A 25,802-nucleotide genomic window follows, 5' to 3' on the forward strand; every position below is an offset into this window, starting at 1 on the left:
GAACATCTGAGGGCATAAGTGTGAACAAAATCCTGTGATTTGTAACTCTCACCTGCTCTGCGGCGCCCTTCTCAGCTGTCCTGGGACGCTTGGAGGACAGCGGGCTCTCCGAGGTCTCCGACCGTGAAGAGGGCCTTTTGGAAGGAATCGGGGAATCTGACTGGTGCCGTTCCAAGTGGCTGGACAAAGCTGAACATGTGCGCAGACACACACACAAACAGGGAGGGATAAAGAGAGGAGAGCAGACATGTCAAGACAAGGTGAGGACTTGGCAGCCTGGGAGCAGGTCAATCAATAACACTGTGGATAAAGGGCTTTGGAATGTCTTTCTTAAATGTGATATAAGTGCATTTAATGGGAATTGGGCAGAGAAAGTGTTGTTATCCACCTCCTGTCTTCGCATAAAAAGAAACAAAACACGCACACACACTGCTTTTACTTGTCTTCCCATGCTGCTGCTGCTGCTGAGGGACACACAGCCAATGTGCTCTGATGGGCTGTCTTTTTCAATGTTGGCTTGTCAGGATATCATGCAACACCAAAACCGGCTAATAAAAATATTAGTTTGCCACAGGGTGCAGGTATAGGTTTCACATCACTGCATATTTTCAGTCCACGTGAGTTTTTAAACTTGAGACAAGGCACACAAACGTCTTGCAACCTCATCATAGAATAAGAAGGGGAAGATGTTTTACTCATGTTATCAGCGTGTAACTTTGTTTTGTCCATGTAATCAAAAAAAAGAAGGTCCACAAGGAGTTCAATAAATCTAATTTTTTGGATTCCTGACCAGTATTCACAGTTCTGCCTCATCAAGAATGAATTTCAAGAGTGGAATCAAACAATAAAGACCAAATGTCTTTATCAAGCAGTGCCAACAGTTTGATCCAGCTTGGAAAATATTTCAGCTCATTGCTTCAAGAAGGTTAATGCCAGTGAAAGTTTTTTTGTTTTGCACTTCTGTAACTAGACTTCTGCGGTATGTTTTGTGCTTGTGGTCTGTCATGAACAGAAAGACATAACTGCAAGAAGGGAAAGAAAAAATTATAAAACACCTGAGCAAATCTCAACGCTGGTTTGTGTATGCCAACATGCTTTCATTTGACTCAAGATTGCCAACATTTTTATAAAAAAAACATACCATTAGGCTTAGTGATGGCATTAAACTAGTGATTATTCACATCAAAGCATATTCACACTACAGAACTATGCTGCAGTGCTCACTCTGTGGAAATCTAAAAATGAGCTACGGATGTCAGCCAGTCTTTTTTTCATTCTATATAGTTACTTTAAGTGTTTTTTTCTATCTCACACATCGGATGAGATGACTAACCCTTTCACTGCAAACAGTGTTATTAACAAAATACCATGTCTCTTTCCTTCAGTGTCTGCAGACCATGGCCTCACACAAGAGCCCCTGCAAGCCACTTTAAAACTACTCCACTTTATAAAAGAAAGGAGAAACTAGAGGTGGCAAACATGGAGGCATAACAGTAGTCGACTAGTAAAGCATGGGCTCACGGAGGAGGTACAGCCACACAGAGACTCTATGGGGGAGCTGCAGGAACACCACGCTTTGTCACCAGTGGAGAGAATTTACTGTGAAGCTTAAGGAGGTGTCTCGCCAACCCCTAACAAGCCCATAAAGAGTTAAATTTGGTCCGATTTGTACAGTTCTGGAAGGGCAAATTGAGAACAGAGGGCGTTGGTAAGGGGAGGGATGGTTTTGTAGGGGGTCAGGTTAAGCAGGGCTGACCACGCTCCTGCTCCAGACATTAAAATGTCAGCTCCAATCAGGACGAGGGCAGTTGAGCTGATTACCCAGTGGGGGACCTGGCTTTGGACAGAGCAGCCTGCAAGATCTCCCAGAGACACCGGGATCAGCCATGGAGGCCCTATTAGGGTCCAGTCACAGTCAATCCCATTAAACACATCCGCCAATAAACAAAGGGAATGTTAAACAAAAGGAACCTCCCATTCCCTGACATTAACCTCTCAGTCATGGCACTGTCCTCGCCAATTCCTCCTCAGCTCCACTTCAAGTCCACTTCTACTCCCCCCCGAGCTCATCTGTCCAGGAAAACGAGAGTGGTCATCTGTGGTCACCTTCACAATTCAGCAGTCTGATCTGTTTGGTTCCAAAGTTTTGGGGTCCGAAACCCATTTAATAATGGCAACACCTTTTCTGTGAGGACACACTGCCATCTATTTTTGCTGCTGCACATTATAATTGAGAAAACACCATCTCTGCACCTTGGCCTCAACAGCTTATTAATACAGCAAGCAGCTCCTTGACTTCTTACAATATTTTCCACACCGACACCAGAGGAAAGGAGTCAGTTTTCTCTACACCATGGGAAAACGATAGAGAGAAAAAAACTCTTACAGCACTTAACAGAACTTAAATAGCTGTAATTGCAATTTATTAGCAATGACTTAACTTCTGTAACTGAGGGAGAGCTAAAGTGTGGAAAAAAAACTCATAAGAGCAGTTAACTCTCAGCTCCAAAGTGCATACATACATGACAGAAAGTAACCACGGATCAAGTATCAAGCATCCTCTCAGCCCTGTGATTAAGGGGATAAACATAACTGATTAAAAGTATATTCCACTTCCACAACTCCTCACTTAGCACCAGAGAGGTGAAATGAGTGGTCTTTTATGCGAAGACACTGGAGAACTGTAGTAAAAGGGCCAAAACCTGCTTTCTAGTTCAGCTGCTGAAATGTTTGTGTGTGTGTGTGTGTGTGTGTGTGTGTGTGTGTGTGTGTGTGTGTGTGTGTGTGTGTGTGTGTGTGTGTGTGTGTGTGTGTGTGTGTGTGTGTGTGTGTGTGTGTGTGTGTGTGTGTGTGTGTGTGAAAGAGAAAAAGGAGAGAGGCCAGGACAGATGGAGGGCTGGCGAGGTTTACTCTGATGCAGTCTCTCTTGTCACGGCCAATTAGGACTCCATAAATCTGATCAATCGCATTCTCTTAAGAATAGCACATCCCAACACTATCACCGGCACCATGACTAACATCCAACTACTGCATCCTGTTTTTTTCCCGTCAAGGATGATGAAAAAGTAACTGAAACACTCAAGACGAAATAGACATTAAAAAAAAAACCAGAAAAAAAATCTTTTCCTGTTATTTTGTACGATCCGACATGTCAGATTGGACACTGTTGTCCGAGCATAGATGTGACACATGGATTTACTATATGAACAGGTGATCAGAACCAATGACCGAAACATTGTGTCCGATGGAACAGGATATACGACTATTAGAGGAACAATGAACCATCAAGAAAGAACTGAAAGGAACAGTCTCTGGTGAGATATGCTATGGATGTCAAAAATAACTGACAACAACTAGAGGCAAAGTCTAGGTAGTCTGGTGTTATCCCGGTGGGAATAATTGAGAGAACGCAATCGAAAAATAGTGAAAGTTTATTTTAAAAAATAATTCTTGTTATTTTTCTTTAATATATAACACTGCAGTTATTGTAGAAACTTATTCTTTAAGTTACATTTTTATCATTGTGCCCTGAACGCCTGTAATGGAACTTTTAGGAGCGTTAAATTGTTTTAAAAACTAAAGCAAAAAAAAGCTACGGTATAGTTTTATATTTAAACCTCAGTGGTTGGTCAGATCAGCAATGTGTATCTCATTCACGCCGAGTCTTGCACAGAGGCGACTATGGGGGTCCCCCTCTGTCAGTGACCCCAATGTCTGTCAGGAGCTTCGACCTCTTTCCCTGGTCTTTAGACACAGATCCCTCATCTACAGCAAACATCTTCTGACAGATACATAGAGCGGGCTTTTGTTTGAAAGCACAAAAGCCAGCGCAAGAGTGGAGGAAAAACCCTAAGAGTCAATTAGGTGATTATTAATTCATGCCCCTTTTCCGTAAACCAGAGGCTTTTGTGCTGTCGAGTCCCGTAAGTGAATTGGACTTTGGCACCTTGTCTCTCCCCCATTGCTGGACTGTATTATTCAAGCAGCAAAGGGGCTGTCAGCACACTGCACTGGTCTCTGGAGCAATCACAGCCTTGTTGTGCTTTCAAGGGGAAAAAAAAGATGGCTGCTGGACAGAGTGACTGACACAGCACAGACTGAATTAGCCACAACAGGTCATCTGCCATTGAAATCTTTCAGGAGTGCAATCACAGCTGCCGTTAATGTTTGTCCTTGGGAAAGGTTATCCATATTCTGAAACGCAGGTTACAGTAAACAGTATGTGAGGATGTGGAAGATGTTTATAATAGTTCCAGTGTTTTAGAGGGGAATTCCCCTCCTATTGACTCAGATGAGGTCCTCATCATCGCCCCTCTCTCATTAGAATAGTTCCTGTCTCGGCATGTCAGCTTCAAGATTGTAAAAAAACAGAACCTATCATCCATTCTGTCCATGCCGGTGAGGCTGTGGAACTTTAATGTCACTTTGCACATAGGAGCAACAATCTGCCAATCACTGCAAACTTAAATTCAGCCGACAGTTCATCTGTACGGTGAAACCCTGACTCCCTGAAACCTTTCACCTTCACACTGCTGAGACCTTCCGACTCCCCTCTGCGTCCTGCGATGCAGAAAAGCCTCACCTCTGTTCCCTCAGCAAGTTGGCCATTAATATGGAGATGATTCAACTCCCCCAGTGCTACAAGTCATTTTCTTTTAGTGCTATGCTAACAATACCTGAATATTGTCTTTTCATTTCCCCCCACTTCTATCCAGGTTTTTAATCTACAGCTGGTGTCAGAGCCCAAAGCAATAAAGGGCAGTGTTCCATTTCATCTCTATTAATTATTCTGAAGGAATAAAAGAAAGAACGCAAAAACCTTCAACTAAAAAGCTTTTACTGAAGCTATATATATGGAATAACTTCTTATTGTTTAGAAAGTCCAAATCTTTATCAATATATTATGAGGGGCTGAATATACTGTGTGCTTTGCAGCCTAAATTAAGAAGAAGTATTAATTAGCTGAGGCGTTATTAATCTATAGGCCGCTGAACAACAGGATGACAAGTTGTTCACCTTTACAGGACACAGCAGTAGTGCTTGGCTATTAGACAGCCTGTGGTAAAACTCATAAACACTGAGCTTTCAGGGAGGTGCCTCACAAACAAGGACAATTTATTGCCTATTATCTTCAAAGACAAAAGGAATTATAATTTGAGGGATGACAAACACTGAACGGACGTGATATGAATATGTAAACAGTTTCGCTGCTTTGTCTCCTGATTTCTCATACTACTTAGGGTTTAAAAGCACTAACAAATCACCGCTGTACTGAACGTCTCCCGGTTTAAAGCAACAATAACATAAACTTGAATAATTTGATTGTAACTAACCATAAGCATGCAATTTCAACTTTCAACTACAGTTAATATTAAAGGCTACGTATCCGCACTGTTACACGGAGAGCAATTTATAACATTTGGTATGTTTGTTTCTGAATGAGCAACAGCAGAAGACTAACTGCATAATATAGAGCGGTATAAAAATGAGCAGACTGCAATGCCACAGAGCTGCGTCTAGGGGATGCTAATCATCATGTTCATTATACAGATTAAATGCAGCAGTCACAGAGCAGGAGACAGCATCTGCTTTTCTCGCACACAACATACCTGAATGCGTGCGAATGCGCACGTGCATGCATTAGAGTTACTCAAAAACAGGTGGATATGAAGCCAGAAACACACACATAGAATTGTGTACTGTATGCACATCAAGCTGTTCAGCGTTCGTTTAGACAGCTTCACAGGTTTAGTGTCGGTGATTAACTGAAAACAGTTTGGAGCAATTTTTTTAACACCTCTACGTGAAAACCTCCTGCAGAAGCATCAAACAAAGCACAGGTTTGGCACATCCTGCAGAAAAAGGCACCAACTAATGTGTGTGAGTGGAGTTAATATGTTTTTCTTTGCATGATGCAGTAGGAAAGTATCAAAACTATTTGCACACAGGCAGCGTAAAAACAGTGCGCAGCAGCTAATCGAATGCTAAATTGGAACCTGCGTGTCATCTTTAATTGGTGCTCCACAAAACTCTGTCAAAATACTCCTACATGCTTAACAGTAACAAGCAGTGCATTTGAAAAACATCCCCAAATGGACACAGATTCACAAATTGTATTTATCTGGTAAACTGAGGCAAAATGACAAATAACAAATCCGATATATGTGGTTAACCAAGCATGTGATCAAGTTTGTGTGAAATATTTAAGAATATATTAACAACTGTCAAGGCTTTTTCAAACTGTGGGTAATGAAATGCCAATGAAATATTGTATATGCTTATATTTCTGACTTCTGTTTGCCATTTGCTGTCATTTGTTTGTGCTACTTATAAATCTGTCTGGTCTCTGAGGTATTACGGGTCTCAGAATGTGGATGAACCAGGCTGAAATAGAATTTTTGCTCCAGCTTACATAAATTGAATATAAGGAAATGTATGAAACTAATTATTCATCAAGCTCAATTTCATAGGACCACCATCCTTCCAACCCCAGAGTTGAGAAACTATATTTTTCTCACTTTCATCTCAATGTCCCTACATACCCTGTCCCCACCGTTACCTACTATGAACAACCTGTCTCATACATTTATGTTAGATATGTCAAATCACATTGTACCCAAGTCTGCAGGTGTATTAACAATCCTCTTCCTGCTCCCCTCACCTTCCTCTCTCCTACATTCGCCACCCTCCTGCCTTGCTCCGTGCTGCATTCCCATACATTCAGCTGCTGCATAAATACACCTCCTGCTTTAATGAAGGTAAGGATCCCGTTCCTATGCAGAAACTCTTCCCTTTAGCTGCTGCCGCCTCAGCTAGGTGAGGAAAGTGTGAGAAGAGAGGAAAGAGGCTCATGGCTATCCATTTATACATATTTCATACCTAGCATTAAAAATGACCCTTTGAATTACTAATCATGCCGGATGATTCAGTTGCAGCTACTGCCAACATGAACATCAATGTCTACATGTGTTCAAATTTTAATACTCTACTTGTAATTAGTTTTAAATGAAAAGTATGTCCTTGTGTTTTGAGATATAATAATATACTGCATAATCACAAAAAGGTTGCACCACATTTTGTGCGCAGCGTTGACATTTACATGTCTGCATGCTTTTACATGTACATATATGTATTATCTCGGAGATAAATAAAAAAGCAACAGAATAAAGAAGGCATCTTTCAAGAGATGACATGCCGAATACATATGCATTTTACAAAGGCTTCTGATGTACCTCTAAATGATTTTAATGAATACTGAGGAGCTGTGGAACAAGAAAGCGAAAATAAGATTGACAGTGGCTTTAAAAAGGAGGAAGCCTTTTTTCTGCGTTCGCTAATGCTGTCTGTCTGACAGTGACTGTCATTTGTAAAGGAACAATGTTGTGCTCTGTTCCAACAGCTACATGACAACGATGAGAAGAATTCTTCAGTAGTTCTAATGATGGACCTTAGAAGCAGCTCAGCCTCAGACAGTGGAGATTGAGTATATTTCATCTCAATAACAGGTTGGCCAAGAGGTTCATATGCTATATTTTAACATATATGCCATTTATGCACCTACTGCACCACATTCACCTGCCCAAACAAGTGCTCCTTTGTGTACCTCCTCTGTTTCTTTCTCGCTTTTCCCCTACAAGATGGGTTTTCTGCACTCGCTTTGAATGGGCATTGTATTCATCAATCACAAAAACTTTGCAATACAAAAAGAGACCCTTCCATTAAACTACAGCTGTCTACCTTTCGCTGACAACACAGCCTTGAACCCACCACTCCAACCTACCCACCCACCTATTCACTGACATCAAACAGAACCTCAGACCTGGTTCCCTAATGCAATGCTATTTTTAACTAAGCGTTTCTAATAAGCTGCTGGGAAGCTGTAAATTTTTCATATGCAAGCACATATTTCCTTTGTGAAAACACAGAAACACACTTATTTGGTGATTAGCGACTGACAGAGGGGAGGAAAGGAACTGAATATGCTTGTATCAAATTGCATGCCTTTCAAAAAGGAGGAATCCTAATGCGAGGAGTCGTCTTCCTGTGCACCACAGGTATGAGTGAATTATTAATCGGCCAGCTCATTTTAATGCTTTTTAAAGTGCTTTATTTTGATGTGCTAAAACATACTTTTAGCCATATTCAGTCAGGCATGCATATCATTATTTCTTCCATCAAAGAAGAGTGTCGCCCTTTCAAAGAGCACAAACAACTCAGCCTCATTTAAAATAGAAGTTCGAATATCAAAGACATTTTACAAAGGCTGGGCTTCAAACACTGTGATGAAGTTTTTTTTTTGCTGCACTTTATAAAAACTTAGGTATGCAAAAGGTCTGAATTGTTTTCCAGCTTTTAACCTGACTAGTGTAAATCAAAACATCCCGCAGTAACACAAGAAGTTAGACAAGTGAAAAGCATCTATCCAGGCCTGTTACTGTTCAGTGTCATCATTATCAGCAATCTCCTCGATTGAATAAGAGATGTCTTAACTGCCAGCAATGTTTTCCTAACACAGGCAGACAAAGTAAATTGTGCATAAAAAAGAAAGATTAAACTAAATTTCATTTACACTTCTCAATGAATACGAATATAATCAGTAAACAAAACTTTAAAAATATAATCAGATGCAATGATGCACAAGCACTGTTTAGCATGTGGGACAAAATGTCGTTTCAGACTGAACTTGTTCATCTTTAACTTGCATTGATTAATTCATCCTCATACCTTTCACAATCTGTGGGGGGAAAATTGTTTTTGTAACAGCCAGCTCTACAGCTGAGATTTTAATACTCGATTAGGTAGCCTTTCCAATTACAGAATCACCAACAATAAAATCACAGCTGTCCTAACACCCACAACTGGACGTGCACCTCTGCCATCAGTATTCATCTTTCACTGCAGACAGCCCTTCTGTTGGAATGAAACAGAGCCTTCCAGACAGCCCTCAGCTCCACCAAAGCTCAAACTTTATGCAAAGTTTAGGGTTTGACCTTTAAACTGTTTTCACTGCGTGAAAATTTCCATTATCGCCCCAACAAACAATAAAAGATAATGTTCACACACATTTCTGCGCAATGTCTTCAAACTGAAACTTTACCTTAATTATAAAACGTTTGTAATATTAGAGCTTAAAATGATAAAACACTACTTCAATAAACGCAACCTGTCCTTGATCAGAGATTGTTTGCACCGACAGCTCCTCCCCTCACACTGAGCCCATCCCCCTGCTTAGGAGTCACCACCTCCACCTATCACTAAAGAGGACCACAGATAAAGCCGTCCTGATCTGATAACATTAAACACAGGTAAGTGTTGTCTGTGTTCCTGTGTGTGTGCAGCAAAGTTGAGAAGGGGGGCAGCGCTCTCACATGTTTGTGTGCACATGACACAGTTGGAATTACACACACAAGCCGTGCTCTTCACATTACCCGCTGATTGAAGAAACAAAACATGGGTCACATGTCACCCTAAGCATACTACCTAAATTGACAGTTTATGCAGACTGTATCTGATGTGATTTCAGGCCTGGAAACATGCAACCTGACAGAGCAGCTTTTGAAAACTAGATTAGGGAGTTTTGAGAGAGTGTGTTAAATGCTTAAAAAAGGCTGTCAGTGTTTTGGTTAAATATGTTTAATTTAATTCCACAACAGGCCCGTTGTTCAGCACCATTCAGCTGCGTGGCCACGTGATTGCTGTGAATAGTTATCCCTAAATATGTCTGTAAATATTGGCCTTACCTGTCCCTTTGGTGAGCTCCTTCTCCCCCCCACTTTCTCTGTCTTTGGTTTGGTCCTCCTGGTCTGTGGTGGTCTCACTAGCAGCCTCCACATCCTCGCTCAGCTCTCCTGAAGGGGGAGGGAGAACGGGATATGTAAATCACCACGCCATCAGAATTGGTGGAAGCACTTAAAGGGACGGCAGCGTTTTTTTCTATAGGAGCTTGCAACAATTACATTTGCTGACACACAGTTGCAAGGCTAGCAGACAAAGAGGGCAGAATCTGCTTTCTGCTTTCTGTCCTGTGCTGTCTGATCATCACTGTGAAATTTATGTGGACTTGAATTCTAAAATCTGAATTGAATGGTAAGGAAAGAGGGAAGGCAAATATTTATTGTTATTATTGCCCCTATTACTATGTCGTATCTATTTATTAAAAACTGTGACACAAACAAAGGTTTGTGCTTAATGTGAAGGTAAAACTGTAGGGGGGAAAAAGCACACATATGACCTGAAGTGGGCAGATGGAAAAATAATTGTGTGAGCAGTATCCTTCAAGAAAAAGACCTTATATTAGACAAGTCTGTCTTCTGTTTCTTACACAACACACACCCTTTACAGTCCCTAGCTGCAATCTGCTATGTTACTTACAATACAAACCTCGCTTCTGCTATCCTACTATGGTAAAAATAAATAAATAAAAATCATAAATATTTAAACTTTCAAAGCCACAATTCATTTTATTTTTTATGCCAAGTCAAAGGCAGAAATCCCATGTAACCACCTTAAAAGCCTCAGCTCGATATATCAGGCCATTTAGGAGCATCGAAGTCCAAACAATGGATATCCAATAACGCCATTTGTAAGTAACACACAGAGGAAAAGATAGCAAAAACAGATAATAAAAAGGGCATCAATCTTGTTTATTTCCCTCCAGTGCCCCCTGAACATCCCCTCTGCCTGTTAAGTTTGTTTAAAAGTAGTGGGACTTGCATGCAATAGCATTGATTTGACAACAGTAAACTAGGCCGCAGTCAATAGGCCCTATCAGTTATTACACAAGTCAGCTAATTCTCAGCAAATGTACTTAAATGCTCTTTTGAAAATGCTTTCATGCTTAGGTCTCTACTCTATGAGCTATTGATATATTGACAAAGCTACAACAGCTACTGAAATATCCTGTTCAAGTATTCAGCCCTGCAGTCATCACACATCCAATCTTAGCACACCACATGACTGCCCACAGCCAAAACCACTTTTATGACGTTACATTATCCCCAGCACTCGCTGTTTATCCCGTCAGTTATGAAACACTGCATACACTGAACACACAGTTGGCATCATACACTCAAACTTTGGTATGTGTCATGATCACAGATACACTCTGAACAGTCATGCATCTCTGAATCACATGGCTATTCTCACGGTCCTCTTCCTTAAGACAGTTCTTACTTGTAGATAGAATATTCAGAAGCATTTCAGTTTTTCTGCTGAATGAGGGAACAGAAATGCTTCCTGCAAACACGTCATGTTTATAAATGAAAAATATATTAAAGAAAATGAATGTGTTGTTATTTGACATTTCATTCTCCGCTGTGTGTGTGTGTGTGTGTCTTCACCTCAGTAGCTTAAAAGAAAAAGGTTGGATAGTTCAGAGTATCTAACATATTTTGCTATTTGTCTTTGCTATTCGAGTATATTCAAAATTATATTCTTTGTTTAGCAACATAAGATTATTTTATTATTCTAGACAACTGCAGGGGTTATTTCTGTTTTTATGAAATCTAAAGAAAGAAACAGAAAATCAAAGTAAACGGAAAGCACCTTTGTATTACTAGCAAGACAGGAGCAGTATCCTCCATCTCCTGCTTGCTGATACAGCTGTTGCAGGAAACAGCTGTCTGAGCAAAGTGAGAGGTGTATGGATTTTGTTGTAACACATTACAGCTAAAAGCCAATGCTGTGATCCCACATTTAAATACAGATATTTATTTAAAAGGGATGAATGGCTCCTAGTAAAAAGCATATTTGAGTGTACCTTAGATCCCACACGCAAAATGCATTTTATTATTTGATTTTTAAACAAGTTTCTATTATGTTTCCAAGGCAACCTATGAATTCCATCCAGTGCTGGTGAGGTGGATCTCAAACATTCCCAGAAAACCAGACATCTGCTGCAGAGTCCCAAAATCCCATCTAGCTCCTGCTTGCATAAATCTCCACAACTGTGCGAGAATTAGGATACTGTACAGCTGCATAGGTTCTCAGATTACAAAATAATCCCCAGGTAAATTTTTTCACCTTTAAAAACGGGGCAAGGTGTCATTTCTTAGCTATGTGACACTTGTAGTGAGACTAATTCCCCACCTACACAGTAATACACACTTTGTGCTTCAACATTACTGTGATAGGCAGCCAATATTCTAATGCTGTCAGCTTCCCTGTACCCACCCCCAACGTCCTGCACACTTACTGTACATGAACACGTGTGCACTGATACGTTTTTGGGGTTTTTTTTGCTCATGTTTTCTATACTTCTCTTTTTAGATGTTTAATCAACATACGTGACACTTCTAGCACACGGAACGCACAGCCCCATCCATAATTTATGCAGAAACGCAGACATTTAATTCCAGGAGCACCGTTGCATCTTTAAGTGCCAAATGGCTTTGCCTATTTCTCGTCTCATCTACAACAGTATTACAGAATGATTAAAGCTGGGCCGACTATAATTAATGAAAGGTCACGAGTGGCCTAAGAGTAGGATGCAAATGGAGGAGACACTAAAACTGTAGCCATAGATTAACTCAGAAAATAGATTAGGAGAAACACTCAAAGCTATGGCAGCAGGCCATTTCTAACCCAAATCTGAGAGATGTAAAGGACAATAGCCTGAAGGTTGTCTTCTAATTAATTGTCTTCATTAACCATCCTAATACAATGATATGAAACAGTTCCATTAATCTAATCATGCAAGCTGAATAAGCCCATTGCCGACACAGAGATTACACTCATCTGTTCTGAGCATATAAATATCAGCTTTGCTCTGCCAGTCACTCAGTGGGGACAGTTCATGGGCTCTCTGTTCCACCATCTCACAGACACACACACACACACAGACGTACGTACGCACACACTCCTACACCATCGAGGCGCTGAGCGGTCTTCCCCTCTTGTGTTTTGCCAGTGAGTGCAGAGGCTTAATCAGACCCATAGGTGTCACTCTATACAAGCTGGGAGAGAGCAACTTGCTCACACACATTAATGAGGTGCGGGGGGGGGGAAGGGGCCGAGCAGCAACAGACAGAAAGACACGGGGAAGGGGGAAAGGGAAGAAATATGTGGAGATGACAAAAGCAGATGCTATGCAAGAGCCGTCCGGTGAAGATGAGACACTGAAAATGGCAAGATTACCTTCAGATGAGAGAGAGCAGCCTTCCTTTCCCCTGAAGAGCAGTGATTACACTAATGCTAATCAGACTGACAAGCACAAACGGCCAAATAAATAATTGATGGTAACCACTGCACTTTCCAGTATTCCTTCCCAGACTGTAGAGAAGAGCAGCAGCAAGTAATAATAGTCACTCAAGATATCTTTCACTAGGTCAGGCTCCTCCTCCGTCCTCGGCCTCAGCAGAATATACTGCTGTGATGATAACTGCCTTTTTCTTAAAGCAGAGAATTGCGGTCCTACCTGAGAATGGCTCCAGTGTTCCTCAAACAGCAGTGACAGCCTGCTCTTTTTTGTTGCATATACAGTATCTCAGTCAACAACACTGTCTTATCTATCTCGCTTGGCTTTCGTAAGTTGTGGAGAACCAGCGCGGGGGCTGAGCCGAGCTTCTCCCTCTCCCCGGCTCTCAAGTGCTGGGAGCGAGGGTTGAGCTCTGCTTCTCTCTGGGCTCTTGTGTGGAGCTGTGTGTCTAAGCTCTCATTACTCTCATTATGATTATTGAGGCTGTTGTTATCATTTTAACCAGGTGTCACAGGACCGCACTGTAAATCAGAGAGGTGTGCTTCCCCTGCTTTATCCAGGGCCGGACAGCTTCCTTTTCTTTAGCGCTGCACTGTCGGATAAAAAGCAATCTTATTTCACACTTCACAGACTCTATCTTTCTCCCCTACCTCTTCTTTTAAAAAATCCCCCTCTTGCTCCCCCATCATCCCTTGCACCCCTTCCTTATATCAAAGTTGGCCTGACTCTGGACTAGAGGGCGCAAAATGAAAGTGACAGGAGGGTACCATGGGACAATGAGACACAGGACCCATGCTGAGGGCTTTCATGCATTGTCCGCTCCTCATATCAGCACCTCTGCGCCCCATACGCGAGTCCCCCTTTAAAAGCACAACACACAGGAAAACACTCCAACCCACCCCCACCCCCCACCCCCCAACCCACTCACAGAAGGTCTCCCCTTACGTCCTCGCAAGCTACACCTCATAAAACCACAACTGAGCAAAACATGCCCACAGCCCAGCCGGAGACAAGAGGGGGCTTTTGCTTATGAACAGCCAATAAACCACAACATGGTATCATCAGAAACCATAATGGCACGACAATAACATAAAACTGTGTTAAAATGTGGACCCGTGCTCTGATGTGTAACTGCAAAAAGTTGTGTTCATTTATATGGACTGCAACTTTATATCCAAGACACATTTAAAATGAATGAAAGCGTAGTAAAATGCACATTATTACACATCCAAGTCAATGTAGTAAGATGTCAGAAAAATGCACCAAAATGCACCAGACACACAAAATGAGCGGATATCTGTCTCTCTTTTTTTTCTCTCCTCACTCATGCTCTCACTCCCACTCTCCCACACGCTTTCACATTTTGAAAGGAAAGAAGAGTAAAGCTACCTCAGCGCTGTTGGTCGGAGTTACGTGTTAGATTCCTGACCTGTCTATGGGGGGACTCGCTGGCCTCTCCCTGCTGGCCCTGCTGTGACCTCAGGATCTAAATGTGAATGAATACTTTGTCTCTCCAAGGGGGCTGAGGGCAGCAGTGAGGAGGGGGGGAAGCGAAAGGAGGAGAAGGAGAAGGAGATAGAGGAGGGGTGTAGGGCAGCTAATAACTAAAAAAAACTTTAAACAGCAAAGTTAATCACAAACAGCAGAGATGGCTCATACTGCCTTAGAACAATATCACAGCAAACCCCCCTCCGCCTCCTGCAGCCGCTCTACTGCTCTCCCGGTGGTGCCGCTCATCAAACCAGCACCATAGGTCCTCCACACAACACTTAATTTGATCCCCCTTGCATTTCAAAGTCACCGGCCATTTTCAAGGATGCACAATGTATTCAGGTCACAGAGTCGCTGTGTTTTTCAAGATGAAAAAAAAGACACACAAATGCAGCAAAAGTGGCTAATTTTGCTGATTTTTTTGAGCTCTCGATACTTAATAAATTAGGAACTGTTACTGAGCACCGTGTAATGTATTAAATATTTTCCCTAAAGTGTTATCTCCTGGGAAATCATACTAATTAGAAATACTTCTCATGATAATGGCATGTTTAGATACATTACAAATAAAGTGGATAAGTGAGTGCTGCTCCAGTTCTTTTCTCTTTGTGTTTTACTTGAGTGATGAAGGAGAGGAGGATCTAGGTTAATGTGGCTACACAGGGACTGAGCATTCAGGGACTGCTCTCTCTTCTGCCCCATCTGATGCACACTCACATGCACACCACAGTGAGTTCCTTGAATGCCCGAGAAGATGGCTGCTAACCAACACATATTATGTCCACAATGCAAGACGCAGGCTGTACTTTTCCCTGCTAGGACGGTGGGCTAAAAGCCTGGATAGGGGGCAAAAGCATCACTGGGCCGTGCTCTTCCATCTACTCTGCCTGAGGGACATTGTCCTGCACAAAGAGTCACTCTGCCTCTCTGCCGCTGCCACCCCCCGCCATGCATTTATGCTTATCGTCTTCCACCGCTGCCTTCTCTTAAATCAACCTCCTTTTATTAATGCATCTTTTTTTTTCTTTTCCTCCAGCTCACAATACAATGCCTTTACCTAGTTGCGGCTATTCAAAAGGACCAAACAGAATTGGGGTGGGTTGACGGAGAGTGTGGGGGTGGCTGAAGGGGTGTCTGAAAAAAAAAATGGGGGGGAGAAGGGGAAAAAGCATCACCGCTGTCATGAAGGGCAATCACATCAACTCTGAAATATTCACCACTGGGTTGGAAAATGCGATGGTACAGTTATGACAGGCGAACAGGCGACTCCCCCCCCCCCCCCAACACTCTCGCCCACAGTCCCCCGCCCCTCTCTCCATCAGGGCGGAAGCACAGTGGACACTCTGAATATGTATAACCCGGAAAATGTATTGATTTTTCATTTGGCAAAAAGGGACACAAAAATCACATAACCTGAAACTGTCACAGCTCTTTTGTTCATAGCTCATCTCTCCTGATGTTTGGCTTTTGCCACAAACTCTCTTTAATTACCAGGTACAGTGAGCTTCAGAGCCTTTCTCCACAGAGACACAGCCACATACAGCCTGCTGGGCTTAACAAGACAGCCCACATCTATTATATATGACATACACCCAGCAGCTTTTGTTTCATATCTGACTAATAAGCGCACTGAATATGACTATACCCACAGTTTGTTTTGTTATTATACACAAGATACGGTGCAAAAAGCTTTCTTGAAGAAAACCTTGAAAATTAAAAATATAGCATGCCGCATTAAAAATAGGATTTTCATATTAAAAGCTAATGCTGGATAGTCCCGGCATTTATTTGATGTGCTTTTCTGAAGCACTTCTGCTTAACATGAAATTCTATTATCGATCTAAGTTTTCCCAGGTAACAGGCAGGTGCTTGTATGTTTTTCTGAGTGCGCACACTTGTCTGTGTGTGTGTGTGTCCATTAACAGGTACTTATCTGTTTATCTCTCCTTTTAGGCGCTGCAGACCAGTACAGTGGACTGTCTGAAAAAGATCTCTGTCTGTCGATTTATCGAATGTACCATTTGCATATCTTTGTAGTGCTTCCATCTGCCTGTGGACTGTTCTGTGGAGGTATTAGCTCAGAAAATCAATGTTGCCATGGTTGGATGTATGTAGCCCCTACCCCGGCGCGTGTTAGGAGTCCAGCTCATAGCTCCCACATGGGTCCTATTTACATGAGTCCTGCCGGCAGAGGCTTTCCTGCCAGTTCTTCAATCTTTGTAAACTTAAAGTACACAAACACATTTCTCAGCATGCCCCTCCAGAGTGGGCTGGTTTGCCATCCTCTCTATGGTCATCCTGCCTCCCGGTCTCCATCCACAGCCCTGGGCTTGACCGTCTGTTTGTTTATCAAAGCGTACGCAGAGATAAAACAGAATCCGACAAGGTTATGAATACCAATTTCACTAATCAATTTTATTTAAAATATAGGGTATCATTGATGCGTGTTTGCTCTCAAAGGTTTACCGGCCTGTTAAGTTCTGATGTTTCAGATAGTTGAGAGAAGAGGTGGAGGGTTTTATCTTATTTATTTATTACACTTATTTTTATTTATTACATCATACAGCTCTACAGATACACATGGAGTCAGTATGTGGGGGGACCTTACTATGGATATATATTTTTCCAGTACAGATTGTAGTGTATTTGTGAGAGGAACTTTTCCTCCTGCAGCCACCCGGCTGGTTGCTCATAGCTAATTGCTAAAGAAATCCAATGATTACACTGCAAAGGCACTTTAAAACATCCATGAGAGAGCTAGCACTTATTGAAAAAAGCTCTCCCTACCTCTATCCATTCACTTTCTAATACAAATCAAACATAGGGAGCTTTCTTTCACCATTTGTCTTTCTTTCTGTTCCTCTTTGCATAGCCCATCCATTACTTTCACATGAAATATGAAAAGGCAATATCCTCTCTGTGTTTGTACTGAAGCGTAATGCGATTGTGTTGTCATTTATAGGAAATAATCACAAACCTCTCTTTCATTTTCCAGTTCAAATAACCATGAAAAATTAGCCTTCAATGTCAGGGAGGACAACAAAGGGATGCACACAGACTATTGCTTCACCACCGCGCTTGACATTTCTCCTTAATAGGAAAACGGGTGGTTGTTTCTATCTTTCTTTTTCAATCTTTTTCTTTTTCTAACACTCATTTTTTTCACCTAATTAAAAAGTTCTGCACTCAGATCTTTGTAAATCTTTTCTGCGTCTTTATTCAGTGTGCAGGGTCAGTGTGTTAGAAAGAGTAAGAGGGTTTGAAAACTCTGGTCCTGTGCACACTGCACCCTGCTCATTAGCACCCCTACCCCTGTCTGTTAATGGCTACTGTTGAAGGGAGATGTCGCCAGACAACCACTATGGGGCCTAGGTCGCCGTGACTACCGTCCAGCAGCCTGATAGATAAATAATTCAAGAGCTATCAGACTCCCTGGCAGCAGAGCAGTCCCAAAAACACACACTCAGGACACAGCTTGTAAAGGCCTTCCGAACTGATCAGCATTTAGCCCTTACAAATGATGTACAACTAGATGTCTGTACAAGACCCCACACAATTAGCCTTAGTTGTAGTCTGAGGATCCTTTTAATTTAGAGAAATCTTTATTTTCTGTGTGAGCAGCAAAGTAATGGTAATTGCTTTCTGTATTACTGCCATTAAATGCTTAATAGGCAGGTTGTTTTCCACTGTAATTATGTACAAAATAATCAACCAACTTTGCAGTGCAATTATGGGAGAAACATTAAACAAGTTACTTTTTTGTGCCTTTTCTGCTGTTATTGATAGGGACAGTGGAGAGACACAGGAAGCAAGAGGAAGGGAGAGTAGGGGAGCGACACGCAGCAAATGCTCCGACCGGCCGGGAATCAAGAGGGAACTCGCTGCTCAGGGCATGACTGTCCATCTGGTATGAGCACTTGGCTACTGGCAAAAAGTGCATATTTTTGTTTGCAACACCAGCTAACACAAAATTTAAAAAAAAATCTTCGATATTTATGTTTAGGAGAAAAAAAGTATCACAGAGCGCCCTTGTTGCTATTTTATGTATTTATATGTGATTATCAAAGATCATATGTACATATTTTAGTGAGGTTATGTCATAGTCCAAGCTAAAACCACACATAGACTTGTGTGTTTATATATTTCCCAAAAAGGCAGATACGAAATGCCATAGAGAAGCTACAAACCCTCAGAAACCCAAAGACAGCTGGTCTACAGGCACCGGTCTGAGTAATGAGGCATTTCTCTTTACAGATACTATGTTGTCCTCTTTGTTCCAATGAAGAGAAGTTAAATGAAAAGTATATCAAAACTAGATAACACAACTAGATGTCTGTTCAGTTGCAGTGCTATGACTCTTACGGTTTACCTAACATAATACTTTATCCTTATTTGCATACTTTTAAGACTGGATTTCATCTGGCAGTATGGCTCGTGATGCATATAATGAATTTTCCTCTCAAAAGGCTAATGAAAGAGACTCATCTCATGCAATTAGCTGCTTCTTTATTCACTTCTTGTAATGTATTAATTTATTATCACATAATTCTGGCAGCATTATTTATTTATTTGATTATGCACACACCTTACAGCCTTAATTACAAAACAGACTCAGAGCCAGATGATGGGATGCAATGCACCAACTCAACCATCATTTAGTTATCTTTCTAATATATGTCCAGCCTGCGTTAGTCTCAGTCTAATCAGCATGCCAAATTGCTTTGGGCTTTCAATTTTACCTGAGATTCAAAATGCCTCAGAGTGACACTTGACAGAACAGGCCTACACAGTTCACCTGAATGAGGGCTTCTGTTTTACTGTAAACTTTATTCAAATGACTGCTTCTGCCGCCCGTTCGGTTGATTGTACCTTCTCGGAATAAATCAGATTTTCTCTCTTACTAACCACAGTTTGATTATTGTTGATTATTAGAGCATGGATCTATCCCAGTAATGCAAAGATATTCAGTTTAAGTGGGTGTACTCGTGCATTACACGCATGTGAGCAAACTTGGCTTCGTCTGATTCTTCGTGCACAAGTCATAATACTGAGAAAGTGGGCTGAAAGCTCCTAGAGGGGTGGAACTGTGCTGCCCGCTGTGCTGCTCTCCAGAGAAGGAGACTTGGAGTGATTACAGTCAAACACTGCTACTCAGTTATCTTTGGCTCAGCCACAGGAGAGGGAAAAGACGAGACAGGAAAGGAGAAAAAAAATGGAACTGATGATGTGGCCAAAACATGGGCCAGCTGTTCTAAAATAACGAAAATGACTACTAGCGTCTGATACAGTTCTTGTAACATAGCTAAAAAAGAAAAGCCATAACAGCCCAGTAGCAATCACTGAGGCCAAAAGATCTTTAGGATGTGTCTGATGTCCACAGGCTACAAGACACCCATTTAGCAAAAGCTGCATTCCTTCCAAACAGTGTTAAGAACAGCTCAGTAGGGGAAGAGATATTATAAAAAGAGACGTTTCATATGTCCTTGGATTCTGAAGTGGAGGCCAATTAAATAGCTTTGCTGCATCCATTTTGTGTAGAGTGAACAGGTATGAATGGTGGGGTGACTCGATGCCAGGAGGGATTAAGAGGGGAGAGCAGAGCGCACTCACATTAAGGCGTGGTACCTGGTCTGCCCATCAGCAGACTCCACTCAATGCCAATTTATGCACATTTACGGAATATTATGATGATATGGCATCACATATTTTAAGGTGACTTTAACTTTTACAGGAAATTGCTCATAGTCTGAGGATCACAACTGCAGCATTTGTAAAACATTGGGTTTTTCCTCCCCTCCTCCTCGTGTTTAATGCTGACTGTGCATATAGTTATGGAAATGAGCAGGTCTGAGTTGTGGAGTCCCTAGCCTCTCTAAGGCCTGGTCAGGGATTAACAACCTCTCCCCTACGGAGACCGAGCCTGCTGCTAAATTGGTACTGCGCTATACCGCATCTTGCATTTCTATTGTATGCGTGTGTGGTTGTTAGTGTTGCTGTTGTATTTATAATGGGTGTTGTTATTGTCCTCACTGCAAAAGACTCTTCTCACTCATTAGCCAGAGGTTGGAGAGTTAGGGGTGAGAGCACAATAAGGTACAAAATTAATTATTCATCTCAGTGGTTTGTGTTTGGGTGCAGCTATGGGGCCTAAAGCAGGGACTCTAACTAGCAGAGGTCTGCCTCTGGAGGACTACTGGAATAAACAATTGAAAAAATGTTATGCCGTGGGTGTCAGTTACCAGGAGAAAGCAAACACTAATCACCAAACTAATCATTAAAACAAGCTGCCTACAATAATATGGCCCTCTGTGGATTTGTGGTTCCTCCCCTGTGTACTGATCCAACATCCTAAAGCTCCATCATGTCCTCACTCTAGATCCTGCATTTGGCTCATGAATGGGCCCAGATACAGCCCCCTCCTCTTCATTCAGCCATGGCTTCTGTTGGCTCCAGCCAGGACCAGTGGCCTCCTGAGAAGGCTGTGATAAGAATTCATTTCTTCCTATTATGTGCTCTTGTCCACTGCCTCAGTTCATCAGTTCAGTGCAACCAAGTCAATGAAAGGGCCTGTAATGAAGTAATCAGATGCAGCCTGGTTCTCTGGGCCCGGCACTCCATTCTTGGCGCCCAGACCGTAGCTCCCAGTGCAGGGTGTAGGTTGGGGTGGGGGCAATGACGAGGGGAGAATGGACATAAATTGCACAGAGGCATTAATTCAAGACCTTGTCTTTCATAGACTGGAGGATAAGCTGCTCTCACATGTGCTTCACACCAGGTCTGCCGTCTCCTGTGGGTTCAGAGAATCATCCAGTTTTGCAGAGCTCCATTAGGTTAACCAGGCTTCAATAGGGCCACTAAACCAGCCAGTCAGGTTTCTGCAGTATTGTATGCTTAAGTTACCAGTGAAGGTGGTTTGATGGAAATCTTTCCCTTCATCTTCAGCCATTTGCATCAAACCCTTTTTTTGCTCTGTTGTCTCCACTGCCATCCCGTCTCTCCTGCCTCCACCTCTTAACATCTCTCTCAACATCTGGAAACTATTATGGGGAGTTTGGGAGAGGAATGTATGTGTTGAATCTTAATCGGTGCCTTAAAGTAGGAGATTCTGGGTCTCCTTTGTCTTGTAATGTTGTGAAAGTTTCATTTCAAATTAAAAAGGGCCTTTTTGATCTACCTAATATTGTTTTCTCTCCCTTCGGGGGCTGGAAATGGTTGGTGTTATCTTTGATCAGTCTCCCTCCCCTATCGTCTGCTGGCACACACAAATACAGTGCAAGCACACACTTATTTTATGGTCTGTTTTATGGAGTGGTCAGAGTTCAACAATAGGGTGCCAGGGCCCAAAAACACACACAACAGAGTACAAAAAGAGGCTATAAATTTTGGTAGCAACAATCATGGTTAATAGTCGCTAGCACATTAAATACAAAGGCAAACTTGGATCCTGTGTTGCTTTAACTATAGGGATTGCCGAAATTCCTGGCTTCCCCTTCATGTGTGCCTCCTCTTCCACCCTGCACAGTTCACCTGCTGCCAGCTTTGGCAGAAAGGCCCTGCAGCTGGATTCTACCTGACAAGAGCTCCTTAACAAGCAGCAGTCATTAACCTCAGGAGCAGGCAGCTGCCATGTGATGTAGTGCACTCGGCCTGCTGCAGAAGGGCCCTATTGATCCCAGACATACTTGGTGCCTTCCTGGATGTTTATAATCAATATGCAAATGGCCCGCGGCATTGATTCAATATTAATTTTCAATTAGGGAATTCTCGGGGGGTTCTGAGGGGTCAATACAGAACCATTCAGAGGAAAGGCTTGAGCAAGTTGCAGGCATTGACGTTCCTCTACCCAAGACAACTTACTTACTGTTTATTTAGCCTGCCCTGCTGTACGTCCCGATTAAGGCTTCGGATAATAGGCAGAGAGATAGATGGGCCTTTCTGCACTTCTGCAACACCCATTACATGAACTGGATTTTGTTCTAAAGGGCTTGTCCCAACTAATAAGTCATCATCTCACACTTAGTTCTGCTTCTTGTTTTGTTAAGAATGTTTAGGGAGGAACGGCCTCAGTATTCAAACAAACTTTTCTATTGTCTCGTGTACTTTTATGTGTTCACAACCACACGTCCCCACAATGTGAAAAATAAGTGATAAAATATGTAGGTAATGCACATGTCTACGTACAGGCATGGCGCAGTTCTCACATTTGGGTGTTACTAATTAAATTTAAAACAAATCACACATTAAAGTGATGCTTGTGCCTTATAAGCCTAATAAGAACAAACACATTTTTTAAGACAAACTCGGATAATTAATTGAAGCCAGCTACAGCCGGCATGCAATGCTCAGCGAGTGGAAAACATTCAGTATACTGCAAATGGGTAAAGGAACACATGAAGGGCGGGGTTTGACAATCAGCATACTTAACACTATTGTTTCCAAAGAGAGACTTACAGGAAAGCACCAGTTGTCACTCTATACTTTTTCCTTTGTCTCTTAATAACTGTGCAGTCAAATGCACAATACCCCGTTTTATTAACACCATATGAATAGGAGATGGATGAAAATGTTGAGCAATGAATGAGGTGATGTATTCCAGGTAAGACAATTCTTACTTTAAAACATAAAAAAATATTGATTCATAACCTTGGTATTATTCATGGACAGAGAGTGTGTGCCTTTCAGAGAGAGAGAGAGCTGTGGTTTGTTGCACGACTATCTGGCTTGCTTTTTGTTGTAATTGTCAAGACAATCAGGTTTTTGTGGCTATTTACACGCACTGTAGACATATTCTTTACCGCATCAGCTATACAACACATAATATGCATAAACAGATGTTTAGTAATTACATGGTTCTGGAGTTATTGACCGACAAATGTGCTTGTTTTAATGCTACCAGCAAATTTTATTGTTGCGTGAATAGCATTTGAGTCCTCAGTCCAACTCTGCAAACCAAGAGTCTGCAGTACAAGGACTGTGCTGCAGATGTAGGAGGCTGAGAGAAAGAAGAAGGATCCTTACAAAAACAATAAAGCTTCAAATCTCAGAGCTTGAATGCCTGCATAAAGAAACAAGATGAATTGGACTCGGATATAATATAAAGCTGAACACTGTAGCTGATTCTATAACTTCAAGACCGAGGCAAGAAATAATGTAACGTCATTTAAATACAATATTAAATATAACTCTCTTCAAAAATGATTTCCAATTTGTTTGATGGCCTACAGAATCACTGCACAATTATTTTCTTTTTCTACGGGCTGTGAATACTCTGGGACAAGCTGCAGCTTTACAGCCATGTTAAATACACAGAGCAGTAGAGAGGCTGCATGAGAAAATTGCTAAGAGTATAACAGAGATAACCTGGTTGGACTATTTGCTGCGCTTTCCTGTAGATGCACTGCCTGAGGTAATTGGTTTAGGGATAACATTAATTACCACATTGCTCATTAATGGATGAAGCCTTTATTGGTTCCATTGATCAGCAGGACCTGTTAGCCATCATCCTAAGCAATGGTGGATGTAACAAGCTTACATATTGGCATATCAATTAATGCAATCAATTCCTGTCTAGCAGTTGCCATTCCCCCTGTCTAACCCGCCCCCTTCCAATCGCCCCTTCTTTTTCCTCTGTCATGGATCTGGATGGCCGGGACAAAAGGCCTGTGACAAACAGAAGTTTATTAAGACATTTCCCAATTGTTCCTTTAGCTGAGGTCAATGCACATTAAACTGACTGAGCTGACGTTAAGGTGCTGTGGAAAAAGATTCCTCTGACTGGTCACTAGAGAGAGTTTTCTAAGAAGAATCCATCACCGGACCTGAAATTACAGACGAAAGGTGCAACATACAAGCTGCACACCGCTGGGAAAAAGCAGGTTCAAGTGATCTGACATGCTGAAACAACAATAGGTTCTAAATTAAAGTCAGCTGGAAAGTTCAGTAGGATAAATGGGAATTTATGATGTAAACGATTCAAAACAAACCTATCTAGAAACATTACAGACTCAGATGTAGTTGTAGCGCTGTCTAAGTCCTCACATGAAGAGACAGTCTTAAAGTGATGGCAGAATAAAGTCCTGAGATTTGTAGCGGGTCTCCACTTCATTCTACTCAGGAGAAAAAGCGTACTTCCTCTTTTTTCTTTTTTAAATTTAAGATCAATGCGCCTTTTAAGGAGTCATTGATTACAACTTGGAATCCTCTCTGTGTCATGCGTGCTCCAAAAGGGGCGACTGACTTCAAACACAAGGCTGCTGTGCCCTGCTATAACATGGTGAAATGGGTAGAACATCAGGAATGAATGAGGGAGTAGGGTGTGATAACTGAGAGCACACCATGACAAAGTGGAGGGATTTACCGTTGGGCCCGCAGCACTTCATTTGCTTAATAACAGATCATTCTATAAGAAAGTGGCTGCTCGGAGGGGGATATCACCCAACGAGGATGTCTCACTTGCAGAAATCCTATTTGAAGACAACACCTTTTGAGCGCTCATCCTCCTCCACGCCTAAGACGATCAACGCGCATGACAGGCCCCATTAATATGACGCCCCGTGTAACCTTGCTCTTTCTCCCTCTCTTCCAACAGGAACAAAACTGATAGCCAGGGAGGAGGGGCATTATGTTCTGACTGAGCATGTAACGGGAGGGGTGGTGTTCATTTTGAAAAGATGTCTTACACATCCTCCTCTGAGCCACCTGGAGCCCCCTCTGCGAAGGTGAGGGAAGTGCATGGAACAGGACAGAGAAGGAAGCGGGTTTAGTTCATGTCTATCTCAAAAAATGCTTGTTTTATGCGCAGGGTTTGAGTTCACTCACTTCTGAATTATATTTCACACAGTCTTCATTACGATGGATCTGTGGCTCCGTACCAGCCTGTGTCACTCTTTGCATATACAACAAAAAGGTGACATAGGATGATATAGGAAGATGGTATACCAAAATGTAATGGAAAAAAATACTGCAGATAACAGAAAAGGTAAAGAAACAGGCCTTTTGTGTCATTAAATGGAGAAAATATAGACATTGAAGGCACAATGACACAGAATCCGCATATTAAATACTCAAATACTCAGCATTATTGTTATAATCAAGGTTAGCTCTATGCTCACTCCCC

At 41.9% G+C, this 25,802-nt stretch overlaps 1 protein-coding gene across 6 annotated transcripts in view; it reads right to left on the reverse strand.

Moving 5' to 3' along the window:
- Positions 1-25,802, reverse strand: part of zfhx3b (zinc finger homeobox 3b) — a 288,945-nt gene that overhangs the window by 17,439 nt on the left and 245,704 nt on the right. For 5 of the 6 annotated variants that reach the window (XM_051939585.1, XM_051939586.1, XM_051939593.1 and 2 more), the window contains 2 exons: positions 9,741-9,848; positions 53-189 (listed from right to left, as the gene is read on the reverse strand). In XM_051939585.1, coding sequence (XP_051795545.1) covers positions 53-189; positions 9,741-9,848 — 245 coding nt within the window. The remainder of the gene's footprint in view (positions 1-52; positions 190-9,740; positions 9,849-25,802) is intronic. The other variant, XM_051939597.1, reaches the window with a different exon arrangement.

Source organism: Acanthochromis polyacanthus, chromosome 2, assembly GCF_021347895.1.
Source record: "Acanthochromis polyacanthus isolate Apoly-LR-REF ecotype Palm Island chromosome 2, KAUST_Apoly_ChrSc, whole genome shotgun sequence".
Lineage (NCBI taxonomy): Eukaryota > Metazoa > Chordata > Actinopteri > Pomacentridae > Acanthochromis > Acanthochromis polyacanthus.